The following is a 23915-nucleotide window of genomic DNA, read 5'->3' as shown; positions in this document are numbered from 1 at the left end:
CACCGGCGTAAATTTTAAAGAGACAGTATTTTATTTTTTTTTGTCCCAAGGCTTTAATATTTCCATATAATTATCACATTTTTCTTGTAATATTTCAAATCATTATGGGCACAACATTCGTGATATCACATAGACTTGGCAAAATGTGATATTTTATACTACTACTGTACCGACCACAATAAATGTTTACATTCTGAGAAGAAAATGAAATCCCATGTTGTTATAGTCAGTCTTGAATAACACACATTTTCTTCACCCGATTCGACATTTATGCTTGCTCAGTGTTGTGTTTCCGCATGTGTTGAGTCAAACTAGCACTATGAGCGTAATTTTCACCACAAACTACACAACTAAAGGGTTTTTCTCCCGTGTGGGTTCTCATGTGTGATACCAGATGTGGTTTTTTAGAGAAAATTTTGCCACAGGTTGAGCAACTAAAGGGTTTAAGACCTGTGTGTCCCGTCATGTGTGATTCCATGCTTCCTTTTTGAGTGAATGATTTACCGCAAACTGAGCAACTAAAAGGTTTTTCTCCTGTGTGTGTTCTCATGTGCGTCATCATGTTTTCCTTTTGTGAGAACGTTTTACCGCAAGTGGAGCAAATGAAGGGCTTTTCTCCTGTGTGTGTTCTCATGTGCGACTGCATGCTTCCTTTCTGAGAGAAGTTTTTATTGCAAACTGAGCAACTGAAAGGTTTTTCTCCTGTGTGTATCCTCGTGTGTCTCAGCATCGGTCCACTTCGAGCAAATTCTTTACCGCAAAATGAGCAACTGTAGGGTTTTTCTCCAGTATGTATTCTCATGTGGGTTTCCAAAGTTTGTTTTGTGACGCAGCTTTTACCACAAACGGAGCAACAGAAGGGTGTTTCTCCCGTGTGGGTTCTCATGTGCGTTAGCATACTTTGTTTTCTGGAGAATGCTGCACCACAAACGGAGCAACTAAAGGGTTTTTCCCCCGTATGTGTTCTCATGTGTCTATTCAATGTTGATTTTTTGGTGTAACTTTTACTGCAAACTGAGCAGGTAACACGTTTTTCGTGTCTTTGTAAAACTTTCTTGTTGCCATGAGTTGTCTCCGTTTTAGAGTGTTTTGACAGTTTGTCGTCACCTGCACAGTCTGCATTGCTCCTCAAAGGTTCTTCTATGTTGTCACAGTCTGACAGTGGAGTAAAGTGGTCGTCTGATGGTGGCCCTCCACGTTGGTTCCAACTCGGACTGCGATGTTGAATTTGTGACCGCTCGGGTCGTTCGTTGTTGTCTTCGCTTTTCACTGAGACCCCGGTCAGTGGCAACTTGCTTATAGCGGCCTCCTCCTTTTCCTCTTTAATGGGGATGGACGACTGCGACTTGCTGTCACCTTTACATTCTGTGCTGCTCCTCAAAGGTTCTTCCATGTTGAGTGTTTGTCCGGTGGTGGTCCTCTACTTGGAATTGGAAGCCGTGACACCTTGGGTTGTTTGTCCTTTCTCTTCTTTACTCTCCACCAAATGAACGGCAATTTGATGACATCATTAGCCTCCTCCACTTCTTCTGCAAAGTGGGAGAGCTCTGGAGCCTCTTGATCACCACCACCTGAAAATATGAAAAGTACTTTTTGGTTGTTGGTGTAAATTATTAAGAGTCGGGAATACAATTGTTTCAATCACCTGTGCCCACGTAAAACGACACCTTGTATATAGATTCGTCCCAAAAAGCCACAAATAAATCACAGCACAAATTGGTTTAATCTTCAGCAGCATTAACTTGTCAGGGTTGCTGCAAACAGCATTGCAACGTTCGGACTACAAATGTGAGCAAAATCAAAAGATGAAAATGACCTAGTAATAATTAAATTTGTTGATGTACATCGAATTAACAAATATTGACACTTAATTCTACCTCGTCGCCACAGTTACGTTAGCATTAGCTATCATACACGAACGTAAACATTACAAACACAATTATAATAGGACTAGCAGAAACCCACCAAAACTGTTGTGGATCTTGTTAGCATCCTATTAGGGAAACAGAACTTCAATCACTCACTGGGAAATTAATCATTGTTTCATTTTTCCTCGAGTTTTATTCGGTTTCGTCTGTTTTTGCATGTCAAGTTTGCGCATGCGTATTATCACACAAGGGCGGGACAAAAGGCTCATTCGTCTTAGTGTTTAACGGTGGTTGCAAACTGTAATATTTCATTACCGCCATCTGTTGGTCCGCAACAATTACTGCTTTTCACCAAAAAAAGATTGCGTTTTGCACATATTTTGTTCAGTTTGGCTGCCCTTAAAAATTAGGACTTGTTACATGATTTATTTTCTGTTTTTTGTTTTGAGTTTTTGTTACCAGGGTCGCTAAAATCGCAAGGCACTGGAGAGTCAAAATATATTAAATAAAAAAGTTAAAATAATCAAATAAAAACTGAAATTGATAAATAAATACACTATGCTGAAAAATGAAATAGCTCATGCCATATTCGTGCATTATTTTCATTTGGGCACTTTTGGTTATTAATAAATATCGCCACAAGGTGGTGGTCGTGCGGCGTCAAAGATGTTTTATTCCACCACTGAAGAATAAAATGCGGAAGTTGGTGTCGCCTTGAGTGGACGAAGCGGTGAAATCCACCAACTACGTGAAAATGTCAAAAATGGAACTTTGTCCAGCAAGAGAGGACAAGGAGAGTCAACGTGAAACTGATTTTTCTTCTCAAATTCTCCAAGGTCTGGTTGCTAATCTTCTCTTAACATATTTAAGAACTAAAAACTAAAGATTTTTGTGATTCTGTTACGAGCGTTCGCGATAATAGACGCGATTTATCAAATCAAAAATACATATATTGTCAAAGATGGATTTGCACGAGACTCGCATTATCAGCTAAATATTTTTAAAGATAATTCTACTTAAATCATTTAAAGATGATTCTAGTGACTAGAATTGATATGACTAAAATCTCGTCATATCAATTATTATTTTCAAGTGATGAATATCAAGAATGTTAAATATCTATACAACTGGTGAAATTCTGCCAACTTCTGTTTTATAATTATGTCATTAATCATTTTTAATTACTTTTGGAAAATGGATGGATAAATAATACCAAAATTGTAAACTGTTGTGACTTAAAAAATGCATAGCAAGAAAATTAAGAGACACAAGCAACCACACCAGCTGCAAGTCAATCGTTCAATTTACATCACATTGATGATTTTATTTGAAAGTCCTACCATGTGTTCTTTGTGTGTTCTCCAGATGTCCAGCAGCCCATTGGGTACCAAGAGGAATCTATGCCCCCACATGTTAAGGAGGAAGCACAAGATCCTTTACCCTGCCAGATTAAAGTGGAAGAGGAGTTACCACCGACTGTTGTGAAGAGCGAATACGACAAAAGAGTCAAAGAAAAACTGCCCGAGTTATCGCAGCTTCTTGGCAGCAGCTCACCACAATGCGTGACAAAAGTAGAACTTCCACTTCAACAGCAGTGGGGGAGCTCCAGCTTGGAGTGGAAGAAGCTGCAGCCCTTCCACATAAAGGAGGAAGAGGAAAAGGCTGACTTGCCACTGACTGGTGTCGATGTGAAGAGAGAAGATGACATAGACGGACCCCTGGAGTGCACACAAATTCATCATCGTAGTCCAAGTGGACGACCGCCGCTAGACAACCTCTTAGCGCCGCTGTCGGAAAGCGACGACGTTGAAGAACCTCCGCGGAGCATCCCAGACATGCAGTTGAAAACTTCTGAAAGAGCGGCGAGGAACAAGATGTCAGAAACGCGTAAAAAACATTGTACCTGCTCGGTTTGTGGTAAAGGAGTTGCGAATAAAACAAAATTGGTCAGACACATGAGGACACACACGGGGAAAAAAGCCTTCGGTTGCTCACATTGTGGTAAAGAATTTTCTCAAAAGGGATCACTGGTGGAACACGTGAGAATACACACAGGAGAGAAACCCTTCAAATGCTCAGTTTGCAGTAAAACGTTCTCGCAAAAAGGAAGTATGCAAGCACACATGAGAATGCACACGGGAGAAAAACCCTTTAAGTGCTCACATTGCGGTAAAGAATTTGCTCAGAAGGGAACGTTGCTCGGACACGTGCGTCTACACACGGGAGAAAAACCTTTTAGTTGCTCATTTTGCAGTAGAACATTCTGCCAGAAAGGAAGTATGCTATCACACATGAGAAAACACACGGGGGAAAAACCTTTCAGTTGCTCAACTTGTGGCCGAACCTTCTCTCATAGAGCGGCGATGGCGACGCACATGAGAAGACACACGGGAGAAAAACCCTACAGTTGCTCGACTTGCGGCAAAATCTTCTCCCAAAAGCAACATCTGGTATCGCACACGAGAACGCACACGGGAGAGAAACCTTATAGTTGCTCAACTTGTGGTAAAACCTTCTCTCAAAAGCCACACCTGGCAACACACATGCGAACACACACGGGGGAAAAACTGTTCAATTGCTCTGTTTGCGGTAAATCATTCTCTCAAAAAGGTGGGATGCAATCACACATGAGTAAACACACGGGAGAAAAACTCTACAGTTGCTCAATTTGTGATCAAACATTCTCTCAAATGAACCATGTGGTCACACACATGAGCATTCACACGGGGAGACCCTTGAGTTGCCCAGCTTGTGGTGAAAGCTATGCTCACAAGGGCAGTTTGATTGAACACATGCGAAAACACAAAACAGAGACTGAATAAAAAGTCATGAGATGAAAACATGCAATATCATTTTCTTCAATGTCTACTCAACATGTAACCGTTCAAAAGGCATTAAAAACATTCATCTTTCACCGCAAGCCACTCTTGTGTATTCTTTTGTAATCTATCTATCTATCTATCTATCTATCTATCTATCTATCTATCTATCTATCTATCTATCTATCTATCTATCTATCTATCTATCTATCTATCTATCTATCTAAGAATATGGCAGGTAGGAAAAATGACGTAGCATACTCATTTGGGCCAGTGGCGGCTCATTCAGAATGGTGAGGTGGAAACGGAGTGTGTGAAGGATAAGGAGAGACAGAAATGAAAGGATCCAGTGACTAAAAAAAGTAACGTTTTATCATGGAAAAAGTTTCTTTCTGGGTACATTTAAAATGCGTCTGTTTTGGTTCTGCTCTGCATCCGTAGGTAAAGAGGAAGGAAGAGTTGTTTGGGAATAGTAGTCACTTTATTACGCGACATTTTTTTAACTTGCACTTCACAAATACTCCCCATTTTACAAAAAAAAATATTACTGAAACTACACTAAAACAGCTTTAAAAATATATATATATATATATATATATATATATATATATATATATATATATATATATATATAACAAACTGGAAGTAATGGTTCGGGTAGAAGAGAAATTAAACTACAAAAGTCAAATCAAAATAACAACTAACTATATTGGAAAATATACAAGACCCAAAATCAAAACATGGCTCATACTAGTATTGCCCCACATTGGTAAAACACAGCTCAACAGCATTTACTCCTCTTCAGAAATAAAAAAAAAAACAAAAAAAACGTTTTACTTTTCATGTGTCCGCATGTGTATCGGCAAACCTTTCATCACAGTCAAAACAAGGTAAAGGTTTTTCTCTTGTGTGTACTCTCATGTGCATTCCACAGCTCGTCTTGGTAGCGAATCGTTTCCCGCATGTCGAGCAAGAAAAGTTTTTTTCTCCTGTGTGTACTCTCATGTGCATTCCACAGTTCGCCTTGGTAGTGAATCGTTTCCCGCATGTCGAGCAAGGAAAGGGTTTTTCTCCTGAGTGGGTTCTCATGTGTATATCCAAACTTGCTTTCCAAGCAAACTTTGCACCACAATCTGAGCAGCCGAAGGGTTTTTCTCCTGTGTGGATTCTCATGTGCATATCCAAATGTAGTTTTCGAACAAACTCTGCACCACAAACTAAGCAGCCGAAGGGTCTTTTTCCAGTGTGCCTTCTTGTGTGTTCTTCCATCTGATCCTTTCGAAAGAATGCTTTGCTACAAACTGTGCAGCAAAAAGGCTTTTCCCCTGTGTGTGTTTTCATGTGTCTTGTTTTATCTCTGGCTCGAGAAAATCTTTTGTGACAAATTGAGCAGCTGTGGGTTATTTCTTTACCCGCTGAGCATTTCTGAGACTTGTGCCTTTCGCTGGGAGTTGTTTTCTTTTTGTTGCGAGTTGTTTTCTTCCTGCAGGGAATTGTTTCCTTTTTGCAGGGAGTTTTTTTCTTTGGCCTGTCGTCACCTTCACAGTCTGCGTTCCTCCTCAAAGGTTCGTCTTCTTCTATGCCTTCAATTTTTACGAGTGGCGTTTGGGCGTCTTCAGGCGCTGGTTTTTCACACGGGTCTCCGCTGGGACTGTGATGACAAAGCTCGGTTGGTTCCTCTTTGCACTCTTCCGCAGATTCTCCAATCAGTGGCAAAGCACTCACACTGGTCTCTAGTTGTTGCTGCGGGGGCTGTGGCTGCTCTTGCAACTGTGAGGGAAGTTCTGCCTGATGAACAATCAACCGCTGGACATCTAAAAGATGAAAGTAACAAAAACAGTTTGGCCGACATGGGCTAAGAAAAGTGTTTTTTATGCTTAGTTCGGATGATGAATGAATTATTCAACTTTTGATTGTTGTATCCTGTCCTGTATTCGATCAGATTTTAAACACGGCGGGCGGTCACGTGACGCCAAGTAATCAATTTGATTGGCTCAATCGGAGACTCAAGATGGCTTCCGTCTGTTTGTTTTACCACGCCGTTTGTAGACAATATGACCTAATGATGACCTAATGATGAGATCTTCCTTGGAACGGGAATTTGCTGCAATAAATTCATCTAACTTCTTTGACCGCGCCTTTTTGTAAAACAAAAGATTGTGTAGTTCTTAATACCCTAAACAGTGGCAGAGTTTTTTTTTAGGTGAAATTTTAGTGGACATACCTTCCATGCGAATGACAATTTGAGCCTTGCAAACATCTTCCAGTTGTCGTCGTTGGCGCTCACTCTCCTCTCTGACTCGACATAATTGCTCTTCGTACGATGCGATCGTTTTTTCAAACAATTCGAAGATTTCGTCGGCGGCCGCAATCAGTCGCTCCCTTACCAACTCTTTCAACATTTTTTAAGTTTACGATAGTACGAGAACACAAATCGTTCAGCCGCCGTGTGTGCTATGATGCTAACTTCCGCTTGTGAATTCTTCCACACATAACCATCAAATATCGATCGCGCCTGGAGCGAGTTGGTATGCGTATGCGCGTCCGCCATCTTGGATGTGTCAAACCTGTGCTGTAAACTAATGCTAATCAACGATAAACTAAATAAACCGACTTAAAAACTCACCCGTTCACGCAAAACAAATACATTAGAGAAAGTCACACGCACCAAAACAACATACACTATGGCACATTAAATTTGATGATTACAAAAGTTTCACACCCTGAATTATCCTGACACTAACAGACATTGATTTTGGATTCATGACAATAGTCTTTTATTAATCAAACCTTTTTATTGTTCTTTGTCAACATGGAAAATACATTTTCTTCAGTCAGCATTTTGTTTCGAACATTGACATTGCTTTGACATTTTGTTTGGAATATGACAGTATTATCGCATTTGGCTTGCCCATCCTTGAGAAATCAACATTTGATTTATTAATATATTTATGGCTCTTCAGGATTTGCAATAGACCTAATGTGCACAAAAAAATCTTGCAAAATCTCAACGGTATTACATGATAAACCTTTTGGTACAGATTTTAGCGAGTGTTGTGAAAGTTGACAGACACGATTTGCTTTTAGTTTTAACACCTGTGCGCTAGGACTTTCAACTAGCTACATGCTAAGCTACCAGATAAAAACATGACTAATAATATAAGATTGTTTGAAAATATGAAGCAACTATTAGACGTCTGGACAAAGCGCGAAAAATAGAATACAAGGACAAATTGGATCAAACTTTCACAGGCCACGTAAAAAGATAAATGTTCATAAAATTCAATAAAAAACAAAAGCTGGTCTGCTTTGAAAATTGTGCTTTTGTGGGGACTCTGTCAAAGATTTATTCTGCTTTTTTGTGTATCTGCATATGTCTGGTCATATTAGACCTTTGAGCAAAGCTTCCACCACAAACTGAACAACAAAAGGGTTTTTCTCCCGTGTGAACTCTCATGTGTTTATCCAGACTTTCTTTCCGGGAAAAGGTCGCTCTGCAAAAGGAGCAACTAAAGGGTTTTTCTCCGGTGTGCCTTCGCATGTGTTTTTTCATACTTTGTTTGACAGAAAATGTTGCACTGCAAATTGAGCATCGAAAGGGTTTTTCTCCCGTGTGCGTTCTCATGTGTAATTCCACATGTTCCTTTCGAGAAAATGTCTTTCCACAAACTGAGCAACAATAGGATTTTTCTCCTGTATGGGTTTTGGTGTGTCTCATCCAATGTGACTTACAAGTAAAACGTTTACCGCAAACTGAGCAGCTGAAATGCTCTTTAAGTGTGGGACGCTTCTTGCGTTTCCGAGAACTTTTCTTCTCAGGGCCGTCTTTTTGAGAGCCTTGCGATCCTTTGTCGTCGCTTTCGCAGTCAGTGTCGCTTCTCAAAGGTTCTTCGTTATTGTCGCCGTCTGACATTGGCGCTAAGAGATTGCCCAATCCGCCACAGTGGTCTTCGCCTGGACTGCGACGAAGTTGCGACCACTCGGGTGCTTCGTCTTCGCTTTTCACAGCGACGCCGGTCAGTGGCAACTTACAGACGTCAGCCTCCTCTTCAAAGTGGGGGTGTTGTAGATGCTCCAGCTCCAAACCGGACAGCCCCCACAGCGGCTGAGAGGGAAGTTCCTCCTGATCTCCAATCAGCTGCTGCAGGTCTGCAGGACACACGAAACACAAATGTGTAATTCCTTAGCAGAGTGTAACTTAAGTCAACTTGTCATCACCTTCACAATTCGGCTCGCTCCCCAAAGGTTCCTCCAGGGGGTGACCATCTGACAGTAGAGTTAAGAGATTATCTGGTAGTGGTCTTCCACACAGACTGCCATGATGAAGCTGCGACCATTCAGGTGGTTCAACTCCCTCGTTGTCACTCTCCGCGGAGGTTGCCCTGCTGATACCGGCCTCCTCCTCCTCTTCTTGCTGCGACCATTCAGGTGGTTCAATTCCCTCGTTGTCACTCTCCGCGGAGGTTGCCCTGCTGATCCCGGCCTCCTCCTCCTCCTCTTTAATGTGAGGGAACTGGGGATACTCGTGCTCCAAACTAGAGCTCCTCCACTTTACGTCGGAAAGTTCATCCTGACGACCAAGCAGCTGCTCAACATCTGCAAGACACAACATAACAAAAATCACATGCACATAAAGTACATACTTTTCACCACCACGTGATGCCTAGACAGTGTTCCAATTGGTGGGGAAAAAAACATCAAGATGGCTGCCGTGCGTATGTTGTGCTTGCTAGTTCAAATGAACATATAGCAAATAAAGTTTGGGGTCACCCAGAGAATTTAATGTTTTCCGTGAAAACTAACATTACTGCGCAATGGTTTTCAAGAGTCTTCATATCATCCATTAACATTTTCAACACAATTAGCAAACACAATAGAACAATGGAGGGATAGTTTGATGGAAATGGGGCTTTACACACTAACCTATATATTGCATTAAAAAAAAAAAGACATTTGGAAATGCCAAGTAGAAATTGAGTGGACAAACCTTCGACACGTACGACAATTTGTGCCTTGCAAACCGCTTCCAGTTGCCGTCGATGACGCTCTGTCTCCTCCCTCGCTCGACAAAGTTGCTCTTTGTACGACGCCATGGTTGTTTCAAAAAGCACGTAGATGTCATCGGCGGCCGCAATCAATCGCTCCCTTACCAACTCTTTCAACATTTTGATGTTGTTCTCAACCAAACAAGAGCAGAAATTGTCGCTGTGCGGAAGCGAGGAGTATTATGCTATGCTAATCTGAGCCCTTCTCTTCTTCGAAATAGCTTTATATAGACGTCAAAATAGACACTGCCCTCAGCTGGCGAACTACAGTACTGTTTCAATACGGAGATGCTTCCGCCATTCTGTCAGATGTGCATGCCGATATTTTTTAATAAATAAATAATAAACATACTTACTGTCGTAAAATGATGGAAATGACTCACATCTCATGGATCTCCATTTATTAAGGCGTATCACATGACACGTGTCATAGGAAAGGAGTTCAGCATCCCAATCAAAAGGTACATAGAACAGAATTATCATTGATACTACAAAAATGTGAATGGAAGCCAAACATAAAAAAATGGCAATTATACTGTATACAGTGGTTTCACACAGCAGTCCCTAAGCATGCTAAAAGGGGAAAAAGGAGGGATGAAGTTGGATAGGCAGGAAAGAGAGTAGTCTTATAAAGTCTGCTCAAACAGAAGATGAAAACTTCAGACCATTGTTCATCTCCCCAACAAACTCGAAATTCTCAATAGAAACTCTTTGCCAAGTGACTGAGGAGGCAACAGGGTTCTCACCAGTGTGGGTTCTTGTATGACTTATTAAGTTTTGCTTCTCAGAGAATCTTTGGCCACAAACTGAGCATGAAAAAGGTTTCTCACCAGTGTGGGTTCTTGCATGAACTGTTAGATGTCCTTTTTGATTGAATCTTTGGCCACAAACTGAGCATGAAAAAGGTTTCTCACCAGTGTGGATTCTTGTGTGCGTATTTAAACTTCCCCTCTGAGAGAATTTTTGGCCACAAACTGAGCATCAAAAAGGTTCGCCAGTGTGGGTTCTTGTGTGCACTTTTAAATATCCGCTCCGAGAGAATCTTTGGCCACAAACTGAGCATGAAAAAGGCTTCTCACCAGTGTGGGTTCTTGTGTGCACTTTTAAATATCCGCTCCGAGAGAATCTTTGGCCACAAACTGAGCATGAAAAAGGTTTCTCACCAGTGTGGATTCTTGTATGCCTTGTTAAAGTTCCCTTCTCAGAGAATCTTTGGCCACAAACTGAGCATGAAAAGGGTTTCTCACCACTGTGGGTCCTTGTATGAACTGTTAGAGTTCCCATCCGACGGAATCTTTGGCCACAAACTGAGCATGAAAAAGGTTTCTCACCAGTGTGGATTCTTTTGTGCTTTTCTAAGGTTTCCTTAAGACTACATTTCTGGCCACAAACCAAACATGAAAAAGGTTTCTCACCAGTGTGGACTTCTGTGTGCCTATTTAAGTTTCCCCTCGTAGAGAATCTTTGGCCACAAACTGAGCATGAAAAAGGTTTCTCGCCAGTATGGGTTCTTGTATGGCATGTTAGATATCTCTTCGCAGAGAAGTTTCGGCCACAAACTGAGCATGAAAAAGGTTTCTCACCAGTGTGGATTCTTCTATGACGTGTTAAAGTTGCCTTCTCAGAGAATCTTTGTCCACAAACAGAGCATGAAAAAGGTTTCTCACCAGTATGGATTTTCATGTGCCTTTTTAAGTTTGTCTTCACTGAGAATATTTGGCCACAAACTGAGCATGAAAGGTTTTTCTTCCTTGTGTGCATTCTCATGCGTTTTTTCAAAACACTGTTATTAGTACAACATTTCCCAAACTGAGAACATTGCCTGTGTTTCTTTTGAGCCTCATCAGCAGCAGCAGGAGCATGTGACGACACGTCATCACTATCTGCTTGTGAGCCTCCACAGCGGTCTCCATCACCTTCTCGGGTCATTTGTTGACTTGAGCTACAGCTTGGGGGCTCTGCCCCTTTGCTCACCTCATCAAAACTTTTCGCAGGAACACCAGTTAATGGCATATCCTCCTCCTTTTTAATGTCACAGGAGTCTTCTCCCTCCTCTTTGATACAAGGTCGCTCCAGCTCTTCATCCTCCTTTATGGTGCAAAGAAAGGTCTGCTCCATTTGTTCATTCATGTGGTGGACCTCTTTGCCCACATCTTCCTCCTCTTTAATGCGAGGGAGCTCTGGCTCCTGCTGCTTAGGACGAATAGCTTCACTGACGTCTGCAAAACAAGACAAACACACATGATTTCAATGTATATTGACAATGAAAGTTGAAGAGAAACGGGCAAAACTGATACAAGGACTTCTTCAATCTGCCTAACACAGATGATTCCGACAGAATTCTACTAAAAATAAACACTGTGAGAGGATTCATAAAATAAAATACCGTATTTGCCGGTGTACAGGTCGACTCGGTGTATAAGTCGACCCCCTAAAATTCGACGGAAATTTACGATTTTATGATATATCCTTTGTATAAGTCGAGCTCAATTGTTGCATTATATTAAACTTCAAAATTCAATATGCGAAATTTATTGACGAAATGTGTTCAAATTCCGGGAGGCCGTGCGCATGCGGCTGTTTATAAGCACCGCGGAGGAGATCGCGGCCGGCGAGCTCGCGCACGCCGCCCGGCACCAATGGGAGGCCGGAAATAGCTCCAAGCCGAGCGGATCGGCACTTTATAAGCACCGCGGAGGAGATCGCGGCCGGCGAGCTCGCGCACGCCGCCCGGCACCAACGGGAGGTCGGAAATAGCTCCAAGCCGAGCGGATCGGCACTTTATAAGCACCGCGCAGGAGATCGCGGCCGGCGAGCTCGCGCACGCCGCCCGGCACCAACGGGAAGTCGGAAATAGCTCCAAGCCGAGCGGATCGGCACTTTATAAGCACCGCGCAGGAGATCCCGGCCGGCGAGCTCGCGCACGCCGCCCGGCACCAACGGGAGGTCGGAAATAGCTCCAAGCCGAGCGGATCGGCACTTTATAAGCACCGCGCAGGAGATCGCGGCCGGCGAGCTCGCGCACGCCGCCCGGCACCAACGGGAGGTCGGAAATAGCTCCAAGCCGAGCGGATCGGCACTTTATAAGCACCGCGCAGGAGATCGCGGCCGGCGAGCTCGCGCACGCCGCCCGGCACCAACGGGAGGTCGGAAATAGCTCCAAGCCGAGCGGATCGGCACTTTATAAGCACCGCGCAGGAGATCGCGGCCGGCGAGCTCGCGCACGCCGCCCGGCACCAACGGGAGGTCGGAAATAGCTCCAAGCCGAGCGGATCGGCACTTTATAAGCACCGCGCAGGAGATCGCGGCCGGCGAGCTCGCGCACGCCGCCCGGCACCAACGGGAGGTCGGAAATAGCTCCAAGCCGAGCGGATCGGCACTTTATAAGCACCGCGCAGGAGATCGCGGCGCCTCATTGGACTTCCAGCGGGCCGCGCACTCGCGCACGCCGCACGGTTCAAATTTTCTAAGTGCAACGCACAATGAGATGCATGAGAAACGGCCTTGGTTACCATCACATTTGAAGCGATGAATACGAAGTTAAATTTTATGACTCGGTGTATAAGTCGAGGTCGATTTTTTTCGGTCGATTTTGGATCGAAAAAGGTCGACCAATACACCGGCAAATACGGTAGTTATTTCCTAAGCAAGTACTAACCAGCTCTGCGAAGCACAACATAAGGCTGAAGCCAAAGATCTTCCAGTCGTCGACGAGTACGGTCCTTTTCCTCCACGTACTTTGCTGTGGTCTTTGCAAACATTTTCACACTTGTTTAAGGATGTTCGGCTAACAAAGGCGTCTTTTGGACAGCGTCGAACTAGCTATTTTAAGAGAATGATGCCGAGAATCTTCAGAGGAGGCAGAGTCGAGCTCATCTGGATACACGTGTCCGAAGGGCGGTCATCATCAGGGTGCATGACCCCACTTCCGGTGCGACCCGCTCGCGGTTGGTGTCTAAATTCACATTAAGCCTGTCCAAACTGGCCACGGAAGTTCCATTCGTGACATGACGCATTTGAAAGCGTCGTAAGACTGACTCAGCTGGGTAATCGTCTTTGGGACTTTTTTTTAAAAAACGTTTCTAGAATTTGGAAACCCCGGGATGGCGCGTCGCACCGGAACTGACGTCATGGGGACAAGAAGTATTATATTTTTTGCAGGATTCTTTCATGTTTATTTTTAAAATTCTTTTGTTTTAAATTCCCAACTCATCTCCCTTTTCAATTGCAGGATTTCACCGTTTACCCATATTTCATGGAATGTGCAATGTCCGGCCGCTGAGTGACACTCCAGCACAGTAGGTGGCGCTAACCCTCGATGCCACGGTCCCCAAATGGAGAGAAATAAGCAGGAGAAAAGTGGACGTTTAGGCCAAAAGGTGGCGAGGTAGCAAAACCTTGTAAAAGACAAGCGAGTTGCCAGGAAAGTTTTGGCGACGCAAAGCTCTTTGAAAGATCGATGGCGTCCTGTGAGGAGCAAGTTTGTTGTTTTCGAGACGAGACCGAGTGGCGACCACAACTGCAAAATGCTGCTGGGACGATGATGCACAAAAATGGTAGGTGTGCTTGGAGGCTCGCTCGCCTTTTACTTCTTCTCAGCACGTTCAGTTTCTCAATCAAAGACGTTTTTTTTCTTCTTCTCAGCTTGGCTCCCCTCCACTTTCATTAAGTATAATAAATAAAGTTGCAGATTTGTTTTTTTTCAAGGAGAAGTCACAGTACCACAAGACAGTTTGGATCATTTCACAATAAAGGTGTAATTTCTTGCAGGTTGAAGTTTGGTTTTGTGAGGAAAAAGCTATTTAAAGCTATTTAATTGTTTTTGCAAATTTTTCATCCTTTGTTTTCCTTCTGATCACGCACTTTTCATTTGCTGCCAATCTGCCCCTCCTAGCTTAGCATCGCCGTTGGCTAGCAGCTCAAAAGGCTTAGTCAGTCTACCTATTCATATTTGTGGCAATGATGTCATAAGTAATATGTCTCAAGTAGCGTCGCTCAAAGGTTGAGCTATCATGAAACAGCTGAGCTCCTCCATCTTTTTGATAATGCCGGAAATATGACTCACCCTGACTCCCGTGCGTGTGTCCTATAGATGTACACCAGCTGGTTGGTCATCGGGAAGAACTCGCCCCTCAGCCACAGGAGGGGAGCACCCATTTAGAGGGGCCCCACCAAGAACACAAAAAGGGTCCAGCCAACACCCTCATGAAATATAAAGAGGAGGATCCAGAGCTCTTCCACATGAAGGAGGAAGAGGAGGAGACTGATGTCAGCAAGATGCGCTTGACTGTCGTCCCCGTGACGAGCGACGACAGCGCACCTGAGTCGCCTCAGCTTTCTTGCCGCCTTGTAAGACCCCCGCCTGAGAAATTCTCTGCGCCGCTGTCAGACAGCGACCACGTGGAAGATGGGAACGACGCAGACCGCGGAGGTGACGACAAAGCCTTCGACGAGAAGATCGCTGGCAGCTGCTCATATTGTGATAAAACCTTTGCTCAAAATGGACCTCTGATAAGACACATGCGAACACACACGGGAGAGAAACCCCACACTTGCTCCGTTTGCGGCAAAGGATTTACCAATAAATCCGACATGGTTCGACACATGAGAACGCACACGGGAGAAAAACCTTTCAACTGCTCACTGTGCGAGAAGAAATTCTCCCACAAGGAAAGTTTGGTAGCGCACGTGAGAACACACACTGGAGAGAAACCCTTCATTTGCTCCGTTTGCGGGAAAACATTCACTCAAAATTCAAGCATGGTAGCGCACATGAGGATACACACAGGGGAGAAACCCTACAGTTGTTCAGTGTGCGGCAAACGATTCATTCTTAAGCCAAACATGGTGTCGCACATGAGGACACACTCGGGAGAAAAACCTTACGGGTGCTCGCTGTGTGATAAAACCTTCTCTTTCAAGTCTTGTGTGGTAACACACATGAGAACGCACACGGGAGAAAAACCTTTTCGTTGCTCCTTGTGCGGCGAAAGATATGCTCAGCGGGCCAATTTGACCGCACACAAGCGGATACATCACACAGAGTGAACGTTTGCAGATACTCCTTCTTCCTCATTGGATATCTACACGTCGGATATATTTAGTGATGAACCTCTCATCGGTGTTGACACTGGAAAATTGCAAGAGTGACTCTGATTCGTCAAAGTCTGACCAAGACAATGGCCGAGTTGTCTTAAGGAGGTGACCCAATTTGTGTGTAAAGTATTTAAAGACCAGAAGGAAGAAAAAACTGTTTGTCACGGATTACATTGAACCCTGTTTCATATTGTCTATTTAAAAGTTCAAAATGTCTTTCAAAATCAAGATAAAAGAAGAAGCACGTTTGTTTCAAGCTTCTGTAGAATCATGTTTAAATACTACTGATCATTTCTTTCATTGCTTGATTGGCTGTATTACAGCTTATGTCAGTTTGCCAAGTCCTGACATTTGTTTTCCCCACACACTCGTGAATTATTTTACTTGTGAATATTTGATGTAAACATTTGTATTTGAAAATGGAAGCCACATTCAACAAAAATGAAATGGTCATCTAAAATCTGACAAAGGCAACAGCTTCAGCTGACCCCAGACTTTCTTCTCTCCAGACACTAATTCCAATAAAAACAACCGCATTTGAACTTCAGCCATTATCTTTTTCTCCATTCTTTTTGGAGCAGTCGCCGTTGGGGGCCGCTACGTATTACTTCTGACGTTATGATTGCCGTAAAGACACCATCGAAGAAGAAAAGGCGGAAGTTCGTGCTTTTAGAGGGCGTTCAAGCGACGTTGAGTTCGCCTGCTTGTGTGGCTCGCTCGAAGAAAACATGACATAGTTGCTAAATAAATATTCGGGTTACTTTGGAGTGATGGCGTCCCGTGAGGAGCATCTTTGTCGAGCGAAAGAGGAGAAGGAAGAGCAAGCCCGACGACCGGACGCCATTTTGTCGGCCTCCGATGCCGCGCTGCATAGTCGAGGTTTGGCTACCCGCTTGAACAGATCATCGATTACATTGAACAAGAAAAAATTAAAAGCGGCAATACATGACATTAATCAGCCCAGTGTACATGTTAGAAAAGTTACCGAGGAAGACATACCAATCAAAATATGTATTACTCAGCGTGTCCTAACATATCAAAGAAAATATTTCCCAGGGCTCATTACACTTGGAGGAGGTCAAAGGTCACACTCTTCAGTGTCCTCACTTATGAACAGAATGAAGTCTCTTTTCCATTGCAGGTTGCACAATTGCTTCTGACACCGCTCCGGCCTAGCCCCATTGATTGGAGCAGGATCAACAGCACACCCGCTCAAATTTCTTGTTTTGCTTGCATCTTGTAGACGTCCAGCCACCGACCGATGGTCAGGAAGAGCATCCGGAGCCCCGCCGTGTGAAAGAGGAAGACGAGGATCTGACCCCATGTCGTGTGAAAGAGGAAGAGGAAGAGGTGGATGTCAGTGAGTTGTCACTCAACGTTGTCGTGGTGAAGACTGAAGACGAGGCAGTGGAGTGGTCGCGGCCTCATGGACGCAGTCCGAGCGGGGGAGCACCCGCCGACGAGCCCTCAGCTCCGCCTTCGCACGGCGGCGACACGGAAAAACCCTCGAGGAGCGCAGCAGACGACGAGAAACGCTTGGGGAGCGGCGCAAAAGATCATTTGACCTGCTCACTTTGTGGTAAAAGCTTCTCTTGTAAGTACAGCGTGAAGGAGCACATGAGAACGCACACGGGAGAAAAACCCTTCAGCTGTACCGTTTGTAGTAAAACATTTGCTTGCAAGTCAAATATGGTGAGACACATGAGAGCGCACACAGGCGAGAAACCGACTTTTCATTGTTCGGTTTGCGGCGACGCCTTTGCGCAAAAAGGATCCTTGATTGTGCACATGGCGACACACGCGGACGAGAAACGTTTTGCGTGCTCAGTTTGTGGAAAAAGATTCGCTAACAGAAAAAATATGATGGTTCACATGAGGACTCACACGGGAGAAAAACCTTACGGTTGCTCCGTCTGCAGTGAAATGTTTGCCAAAAAGATCTCTTTGATTGCACATACAGCCACGCACACCGGAGAGAAACCTTTCACCTGCTCCGTTTGCGGTGAAAGCTATTCGTACAAGCGGAGTTTGAACATACACATGCAGACGCACAGAGGGGAGAGTCTGATTAGTTGCTCGGTTTGCCGTGAAAGTTTTTCTTACAAAAAAAGTTTGAAGGCCCACATGCGGAAACACACGGGAGAAAAACCTTTCACCTGCTCCGTTTGTGGCGAAAGCTTCACCTACAAGCAGACTTTAAATGCGCACATGAAAAGGCACACGGGAGAAAAACCCTTCAGTTGCTCAGTTTGTGGAGAAAGTTTTACTTATAGGCCGACTTTTAACGCACACATGAGAACTCACACGGGAGAACAACCTTTTACTTGCCCAGTTTGTGGCAAAAGCCTTTCTTACAAGCACAGTTTGAATGAACATATGCAAACGCACGCAGAGAAACGCTTTAGTTGCTCCATTTGCGGGCAACAATATGCTCAGGAGGCCTCGCTGAGTGCGCACACAGCAACGCACACGGGAGAAAAACCTTTCACCTGCTCCGTTTGTGGCGAAAGCTTCACTCAAAAACAATATATGCTCAAACACGTGAGAAGGCACACAGGAGAAAAACGCTGCGCTTGTTCAGTGTGCGGGAAAAGTTTTGCCTCAAAGCAGCATTTGAACGTGCACGCGTGGACGCACACTGGAGAAAAACCCTTCAGTTGCTCAGAATGTGGCGAAAGCTTCACTCAAAAACAATATATGATGAGACACATGAGGAAGCATACTGGGGAAAAACCTTTCATTTGCTCCGTTTGCGGTAAAAGTGTGACTTCCAAGCACAGCTTGATTGCACACATGCGGGGGCACACAGAAGAGAAACCCTTCACTTGTTCCCTTTGCGCCAAAAGATTCACCAGCAAAAGAAATCTGAACGTTCACATGAGAACGCACACGGGAGAAAAACCCTTCAGCTGCTCAGATTGCGGTAAAAAATTTGCGTTCAAGCAAAACTTGAACGCACACATGCAAACGCACAACAAGGAATAAACGTGCCAAAATCTTTTCTTTCTCGGGAGGTTTTTCATTTTTTTCCAGATTTTTTTGCTCAGATTTTTTTATGATTCATAGACTGTAACGTCATTTTTATGATGATTTAAATGATCAAATTACAAATACGCAATTACTCTACTTTTTACTTAGATTATTTGTACAACTACTTTCCTTGAGAATTTATTTTTCAGACGTCTTTTCATCTTTTACTTTTCTGATATATGTACTTTCTATTCCTTAGTCTGTCAAATCAGCACTCCAAAAACAGTCGGCTGAAATATAACCCAAATTGGGCCAACTAAAGGACTGACTCAAATTTTGAGGTTACTTATTTAACCCCTAAAGTCCATTCAAATGAATAGCAAGTTCTTTTTGTACAACAAAGACCATTGTGTAGGTTGTTTTGTGGGTTATTCAACTTTTTGAGTTTACATATAAAATTTTTACTCTTTGTGAAGAGAATTGATTGTTGTTGTTGGCACATGATTGATTTGTGATTCTTAGTCTGAGACAGACAAACAATGTGTTATTATCTTTTGTTCATTATTTTATTTTGGGTGACTTGGATAGCAAAGTTGTACAAATCTGTTGTTTCAATAACATTGAAGCAGAGGTGCAACAATTAATCAGCAACCACCGATAATTGATTATCAAATCAACCAACACGTGTTTTGATTATCAATCGATTGTTTGGAGACCTTGTTTAACGCAATTGTTCAATTTAGTCTCAACAAGAAATAGATTCATTTCTGTCATAACTCCATGAAAGCAAATGGAAAGAAATATTTTTTGTCTGTTTACATTCCTTTCAATTATTGGAATGTTTTGTATTCACTTTCTCTGCTGTAGATTCTTGTAGGATTGCAAAGAGATAGTTCAATAAAGGACCGGTCAAATGTTGGGTTGCTATCGCTCAGATTCTTTTCACAAATGAGCTCTTGTGGCTTTTCTTTCTTTCTGTATCAAGTGTGGGATGAATAATTTAGTTGCAATTCAAATTTTAATGCTATCACCCCATTTAGCTTTTATATATGTGTATAAAGACACACACACCAATCGCCATCTTGTGGCGGTATTAATAACAATGCCAAATGAGAGTCGAGTAAGAAGCGACACCAAAGGTCAGGATGAGTTTCGTCTTTATTGTAAAGGACAAAAGGAGTGACCAAATTTTTAATCATTACCACCTTTCCAGATTCAATTTGGTCTCAGGTGACTTTATGAAAATTCAGATGAATTACACAAGCTCCACAACTAACTTTCTTTTGTGTGTGTTCTCATGTCTGTTCATATCAGACTTACTGGAAAAGCTTTTATCACAAAGTGAGCATCCAAAAGGTTTTTCTCCCGAGTGTGTTCTTGTGTGTCTCATCATATTTTGCTTAACGGTGAAATTTTTGCCGCAAACTGAGCAACTAAAAGGTTTCTCACCTGTGTGTGTTCTCGTGTGTACATTCAAATCATACTTGTTAGAAAAGCTTTTACTACAAACAGAGCAAGTGAAGGGTTTTCCTCCCGTGTGGTTCAACACGTGTGATTTCAAACCGTGTTTATAAGAAAAACTGTCACCGCAAACTGAGCAAGTGAAAGGTTTATCGCCCGTGTGTGTTCTCATGTGTTGGATCATGTTTTGCTTCTGAGAGAATCTTTTACCACAAACTGAGCAACTAAAGAGTTTTTCCCCCGAGTGTGTTCTCATGTGCACATTCAAACTGTGCTTATAAGAAAAGCATTCGCTGCAAATTGAGCAACTAAAGGGTTTCTCGCCTGTGTGGGTTCTCATGTGCTTCACCATAACGGACTTTTTAAGGAACCGTTTACCACAGACTGAGCAAACAAAGGGTTTTTCTCCCGTGTGTGTTTTCATGTGTGTATTAACATTGTACTCATAAGAAAACTTTTCACCACACACTGAGCAAGTGAAAGGTTTTTCCCCTGTGTGTGTTGCTGTGTGTGCAATCAGATTGACCTTGCGGGCAAATTTATCACCGCACACTGTGCAGCTGAAAGGATTTTCTCCTGTGTGTTTTCTCATGTGTACGTTCATATTTCCTTTTCGAGCAAAACCTTCCCCACAGATTGAGCAGCTAAACGGTTTTACTCCTGTGTGCGTCTGCATGTGTTCATTCCAAGTACTCTCGTAAGGAAACGTTTTGCGGCAAACTGAACAGCTAAAAAGTTTTTTACGTAAGTGACGCCTTCTACGCGTTTGATCAGTTTTCTTTTCCTCATTGCAGTTATTTTTGTCATCGCCGTTACGATCAACGTCACTCCTCAATGACCCGTCTGTGTCTTCGCGATGAGCTAAGAGGTAGTGTGCTGCTGGTTCTCCTTCGCTTGGACTGTGATGAAGAACTTCTTCGTCTTTGACGTCTTCACTCTTCACAATGATGATTGTCAGTGGCAACTGGCTGATATCAACCTCTTCTTCTTCCGCTTTAAAGTGAAGGTTCTGTGTCTCCCCCTCTTCTTCTTTAAGGTGGGGTGGCTGTGGACGCTGTTGCTCCAAACAGGAGCTCGGCCTCGGTCCATCAGGTGGAACTTTCGGCTGCCCACCTGTAGACCACAAGTAACACAAGTTAAATATTATATATTATGCTGTGTGTCGCATGAATGGCAATGTGGAGCTAATTCTTGTTTTGGTTTGGATGGAAATCACCTTGAATAACGGCAAAAGTACAATCAAATGTTCACAATAAGATAAGTGAATTCTGTAAAACAAACAAATTAAATAGATAGGCTGCTGGGATAAGTAAACACCCCCCAAAATGAAAGATACTGTCACGTGACGTCCAGGTCGTTATTCGATTGGCCAATTGTAAAATCAAAATGGCGGACTTTGTTTTGTTGTGTTCGTTCATCATGCAATTTCGCACGGAAGAGCGATCGAATAATATTATAAACACATTATGGATGATCATTGAAATTTTGGGGGATTTTCTCACGTCGCTCGTGAAGGGGGTCCACATGTTGTCGCTCGTGGTCGATTACTCGACAAAGTTGCTCACGGTCCGTCGCCATCTTTTTTGACGCTAATATTCCAGTTAGTTTCTCTCTTCTCAACTCTTGTATATTTTCTTTCAGTGACCACACGTCCACAATTTGGACGACGCACTTCGTCTTTCTCGCCTGACCAATTTAAGCCCCTTTCTTCTTCAATGGCCGTCGCCAATTTCGCGCACGCGCAGTATGATTTCTTGGTGCCCGACAAGTTCCGTATACATGTCGGGTAACCGGTTTGACGAGAGCTAAAAAAAGCGAGGTGGAAATTAGAACATTCGGAGCGTCTGAAAGAACGATGGCGTCGCACGAGGAGCAAGTTTGTTGCGAGAAGATCAAGCGACTACGGCAAGACGACGACATTTTCTTGGCGCCCATCGTGTTGCACATGCAAGGTGAAAGTCTGTCTGTTCAAATTCCAGAAAATAATATTTTTGAGGTAGGGTGCCCCGATATTGATTATATCGTAAATGCGGAACAGGTCATACATACACGATGTTTTCCTGGCAGATCTCGACGTAAACACCCCCACAGTGTCGGTGTAGGGATAACACCGATTTCTTACAATACTTAATTTAACAACCTGTAAAAAAATGGTCTCCAACAAAACTTTGCATCAATGATCACTGCAAGAAATGTCAAAAGAACATCTAACCTTTTAATTTGATTGGTGCCCAAAGTAACATCTACCTTGTGTCCTGCAGACATCCAACAGCTGATGGGTCGCCCAGAGGAAGTTCTTCTCTGGCCGCAAGTGGGGGGCTCCAGTTCAGCACAGGAGCGCCCACAGCCTCCCAAGATTAAAGAGGAAGAGGACGAGGTGGACGTCAGTGAGCTGCCGCTAAGCATCGTTGTGGTGAAGAGCGAGGACGACCACCCACTTGGTGGCTTGCAGCTTGGCTTTCACGGTCCAAGTGGAGAGCGCCGTGCAGGCTCGCCAGTAGACGAGCTCCCGGCTCAGCTGGCGCAGTCCCAAAAAGCTTTGAGGATCTGTGCAGACAACCAAGGTGACGATAAATGCTTGAAAGGCTCCCGGAAGGACGTGAGGCCTCACACGGATGAAGATCGTTTTACCTGCTCTGTTTGTGGCAAAAGCTTCACCAAGGCCTATCAAAATAGACACATGAGAACCCACACGAGAGAGAAAACGTTTCGCTGCTCCGTTTGCGGCGAAACCTTTTCCCAAAAGGTATCTTTGATTGTACACAAGGTAACGCACACGCTAGAAAATCCTTTCACTTGCTCAGTATGCGGCAAAATCTATTATATCAAAGACCATTTGAGTCGACACATGAGAACGCACACGGGGGAAAAACCTTTCGCTTGCTCCGTTTGCGGTGAAAAGTTTGCCCATAAGATCTCGTTGGTGGCGCACACGGCGACGCACACGGGGGAAAAACCTTTTGCTTGTTCCGTTTGCGGCGAAAGCTTCTCTTATAAGCATTGCGTGACGAGACACATGAGGACACATACCGGGGAAAAACCCTTCACTTGCTCTGTTTGCGCTCAAAGTTTTACGTACAAGGAGACTTTAAATTCTCACATGCAGACGCACACGGGAGAAAAACTCTTCACCTGCTCAGTTTGCGGCAAAAACTTTTGTTATAAGAACGGTTTAAAATCGCACGTGCTGACGCATGCCGGTGAGAAACCTTTCACCTGCTCACTTTGTGGTAAAAGCTTTGCTTATAAGAGTACATTGAAATCACACGTAAGGAAACACAATGGAGAACAAACTTTTTAGCATTTTTCTCACAATGGAGGCATTTTTGTTTGTACAGCCATTTGTCAAAAAAAAAAAAAAAAAAAAGCATTTTCAATGTAAATTCTTTTTTTTCTTTTTTTAAAGATCAGTATCTTTAACTTAATAAATTGTTTTTTCTTGTTGACCTGAATCAGACCTGAGTGTAAACGTTTTCTATTAATGGTCAGTTGGGTCTTTGAAAACCTTGACTACAGCATCCTTGAATTTGGAACTTTGAATTGCAACTGCAAGTAGTTGCCCTTTTGTATTTTGTGTGTTTATTAAAGATTGTTTTGTCTATTTGTTAGTTATATTTTTAATTCATTGTGGCCCACTTCTCGGGTCTTAACAAAGC

At 43.4% G+C, this 23915-nt stretch overlaps 8 protein-coding genes across 14 annotated transcripts; 4 read left to right on the top strand and 4 right to left on the bottom strand.

The window, feature by feature from the left end:
• Positions 1–8: 8 nt before the first annotated feature.
• Positions 9–3307, bottom strand: LOC125994125 (zinc finger protein 501). Of its 4 annotated transcripts, none has more exons than XM_049763345.2 (2): positions 3209–3307; positions 9–1571 (listed from the first exon to the last, which is right to left on the bottom strand). In XM_049763345.2, the coding sequence occupies exon 2, from the start codon at positions 1391–1393 to the stop codon at positions 269–271; it is 1125 nt and encodes a 374-aa protein (XP_049619302.1). In that variant the 5' UTR covers positions 1394–1571; positions 3209–3307; the 3' UTR covers positions 9–268. The 4 variants fall into 4 exon arrangements, with proteins under 4 accessions (XP_049619302.1, XP_049619301.1, XP_049619300.1 ...); XM_049763344.2 differs by lacking the exon at positions 3209–3307 and adding an exon at positions 2025–2133; XM_049763343.2 differs by lacking the exon at positions 3209–3307 and adding an exon at positions 1966–2127.
• LOC125994059 (gastrula zinc finger protein XlCGF57.1) lies at positions 2538–4788 on the top strand. The gene is made up of 2 exons (XM_049763251.1): positions 2538–2704; positions 3234–4788. Exons 1-2 carry the CDS (start codon positions 2623–2625, stop codon positions 4688–4690), a joined length of 1539 nt encoding a protein of 512 aa, XP_049619208.1. The 5' UTR covers positions 2538–2622; the 3' UTR covers positions 4691–4788.
• Positions 4789–5146: 358 nt separating this feature from the next.
• Positions 5147–7171, bottom strand: LOC125994120 (zinc finger protein 664). Its single transcript, XM_049763336.2, has 2 exons — positions 6912–7171; positions 5147–6501 (listed from the first exon to the last, which is right to left on the bottom strand). Exons 1-2 carry the CDS (start codon positions 7087–7089, stop codon positions 5528–5530), a joined length of 1152 nt encoding a protein of 383 aa, XP_049619293.1. The 5' UTR covers positions 7090–7171; the 3' UTR covers positions 5147–5527.
• Positions 7172–7462: 291 nt separating this feature from the next.
• LOC125994084 (zinc finger protein 84) lies at positions 7463–13779 on the bottom strand. Its single transcript, XM_068650144.1, is given in 5 exon segments — positions 7463–8836; positions 8906–9283; positions 9675–9912; positions 10378–11951; positions 13391–13779. Coding segments are annotated over 5 exon segments (3096 nt in total). The 5' UTR covers positions 13494–13779; the 3' UTR covers positions 7463–8033.
• A 155-nt stretch (positions 13780–13934) lies between these two features.
• On the top strand, positions 13935–16375 carry LOC125994134 (zinc finger protein OZF). The gene is made up of 2 exons (XM_049763355.2): positions 13935–14288; positions 14825–16375. Exons 1-2 carry the CDS (start codon positions 14192–14194, stop codon positions 15778–15780), a joined length of 1053 nt encoding a protein of 350 aa, XP_049619312.1. The 5' UTR covers positions 13935–14191; the 3' UTR covers positions 15781–16375.
• A 75-nt stretch (positions 16376–16450) lies between these two features.
• On the top strand, positions 16451–21193 carry LOC125994031 (zinc finger protein 84-like). Of its 3 annotated transcripts, none has more exons than XM_049763175.1 (3): positions 16451–16707; positions 17072–17422; positions 21054–21193. In XM_049763175.1, exons 1-3 carry the CDS (start codon positions 16599–16601, stop codon positions 21095–21097), a joined length of 504 nt encoding a protein of 167 aa, XP_049619132.1. In that variant the 5' UTR covers positions 16451–16598; the 3' UTR covers positions 21098–21193. The 3 variants fall into 3 exon arrangements, with proteins under 3 accessions (XP_049619132.1, XP_049619134.1, XP_049619131.1); XM_049763177.1 differs by having other exon boundaries at positions 17072–17407; positions 21054–21167; XM_049763174.2 differs by lacking the exon at positions 21054–21193 and having other exon boundaries at positions 17072–19716.
• On the bottom strand, positions 19939–21902 carry LOC125994076 (gastrula zinc finger protein XlCGF57.1). The gene is made up of 2 exons (XM_049763276.2): positions 21762–21902; positions 19939–21372 (listed from the first exon to the last, which is right to left on the bottom strand). The coding sequence occupies exons 1-2, from the start codon at positions 21835–21837 to the stop codon at positions 20054–20056; spliced, it is 1395 nt and encodes a 464-aa protein (XP_049619233.1). The 5' UTR covers positions 21838–21902; the 3' UTR covers positions 19939–20053.
• Positions 21068–23867, top strand: LOC125994124 (zinc finger protein OZF-like). 2 transcript variants are annotated; one of them, XM_049763342.2, is made up of 3 exons: positions 21068–21127; positions 21296–21385; positions 22521–23867. In XM_049763342.2, the coding sequence occupies exon 3, from the start codon at positions 22535–22537 to the stop codon at positions 23558–23560; it is 1026 nt and encodes a 341-aa protein (XP_049619299.1). In that variant the 5' UTR covers positions 21068–21127; positions 21296–21385; positions 22521–22534; the 3' UTR covers positions 23561–23867. The 2 variants fall into 2 exon arrangements, with proteins under 2 accessions (XP_049619299.1, XP_049619298.1); XM_049763341.1 differs by lacking the exons at positions 21068–21127; positions 21296–21385 and adding an exon at positions 22068–22211.
• The last annotated feature ends 48 nt before the right edge of the window (positions 23868–23915 follow it).

Source organism: Syngnathus scovelli, chromosome 3, assembly GCF_024217435.2.
Source record: "Syngnathus scovelli strain Florida chromosome 3, RoL_Ssco_1.2, whole genome shotgun sequence".
Taxonomy (NCBI): Eukaryota; Metazoa; Chordata; class Actinopteri; order Syngnathiformes; family Syngnathidae; genus Syngnathus; species Syngnathus scovelli.
The sequence above is the reverse complement of the archived record's forward strand: the minus strand, read 5'-3'. Positions and strand labels throughout refer to the sequence as shown.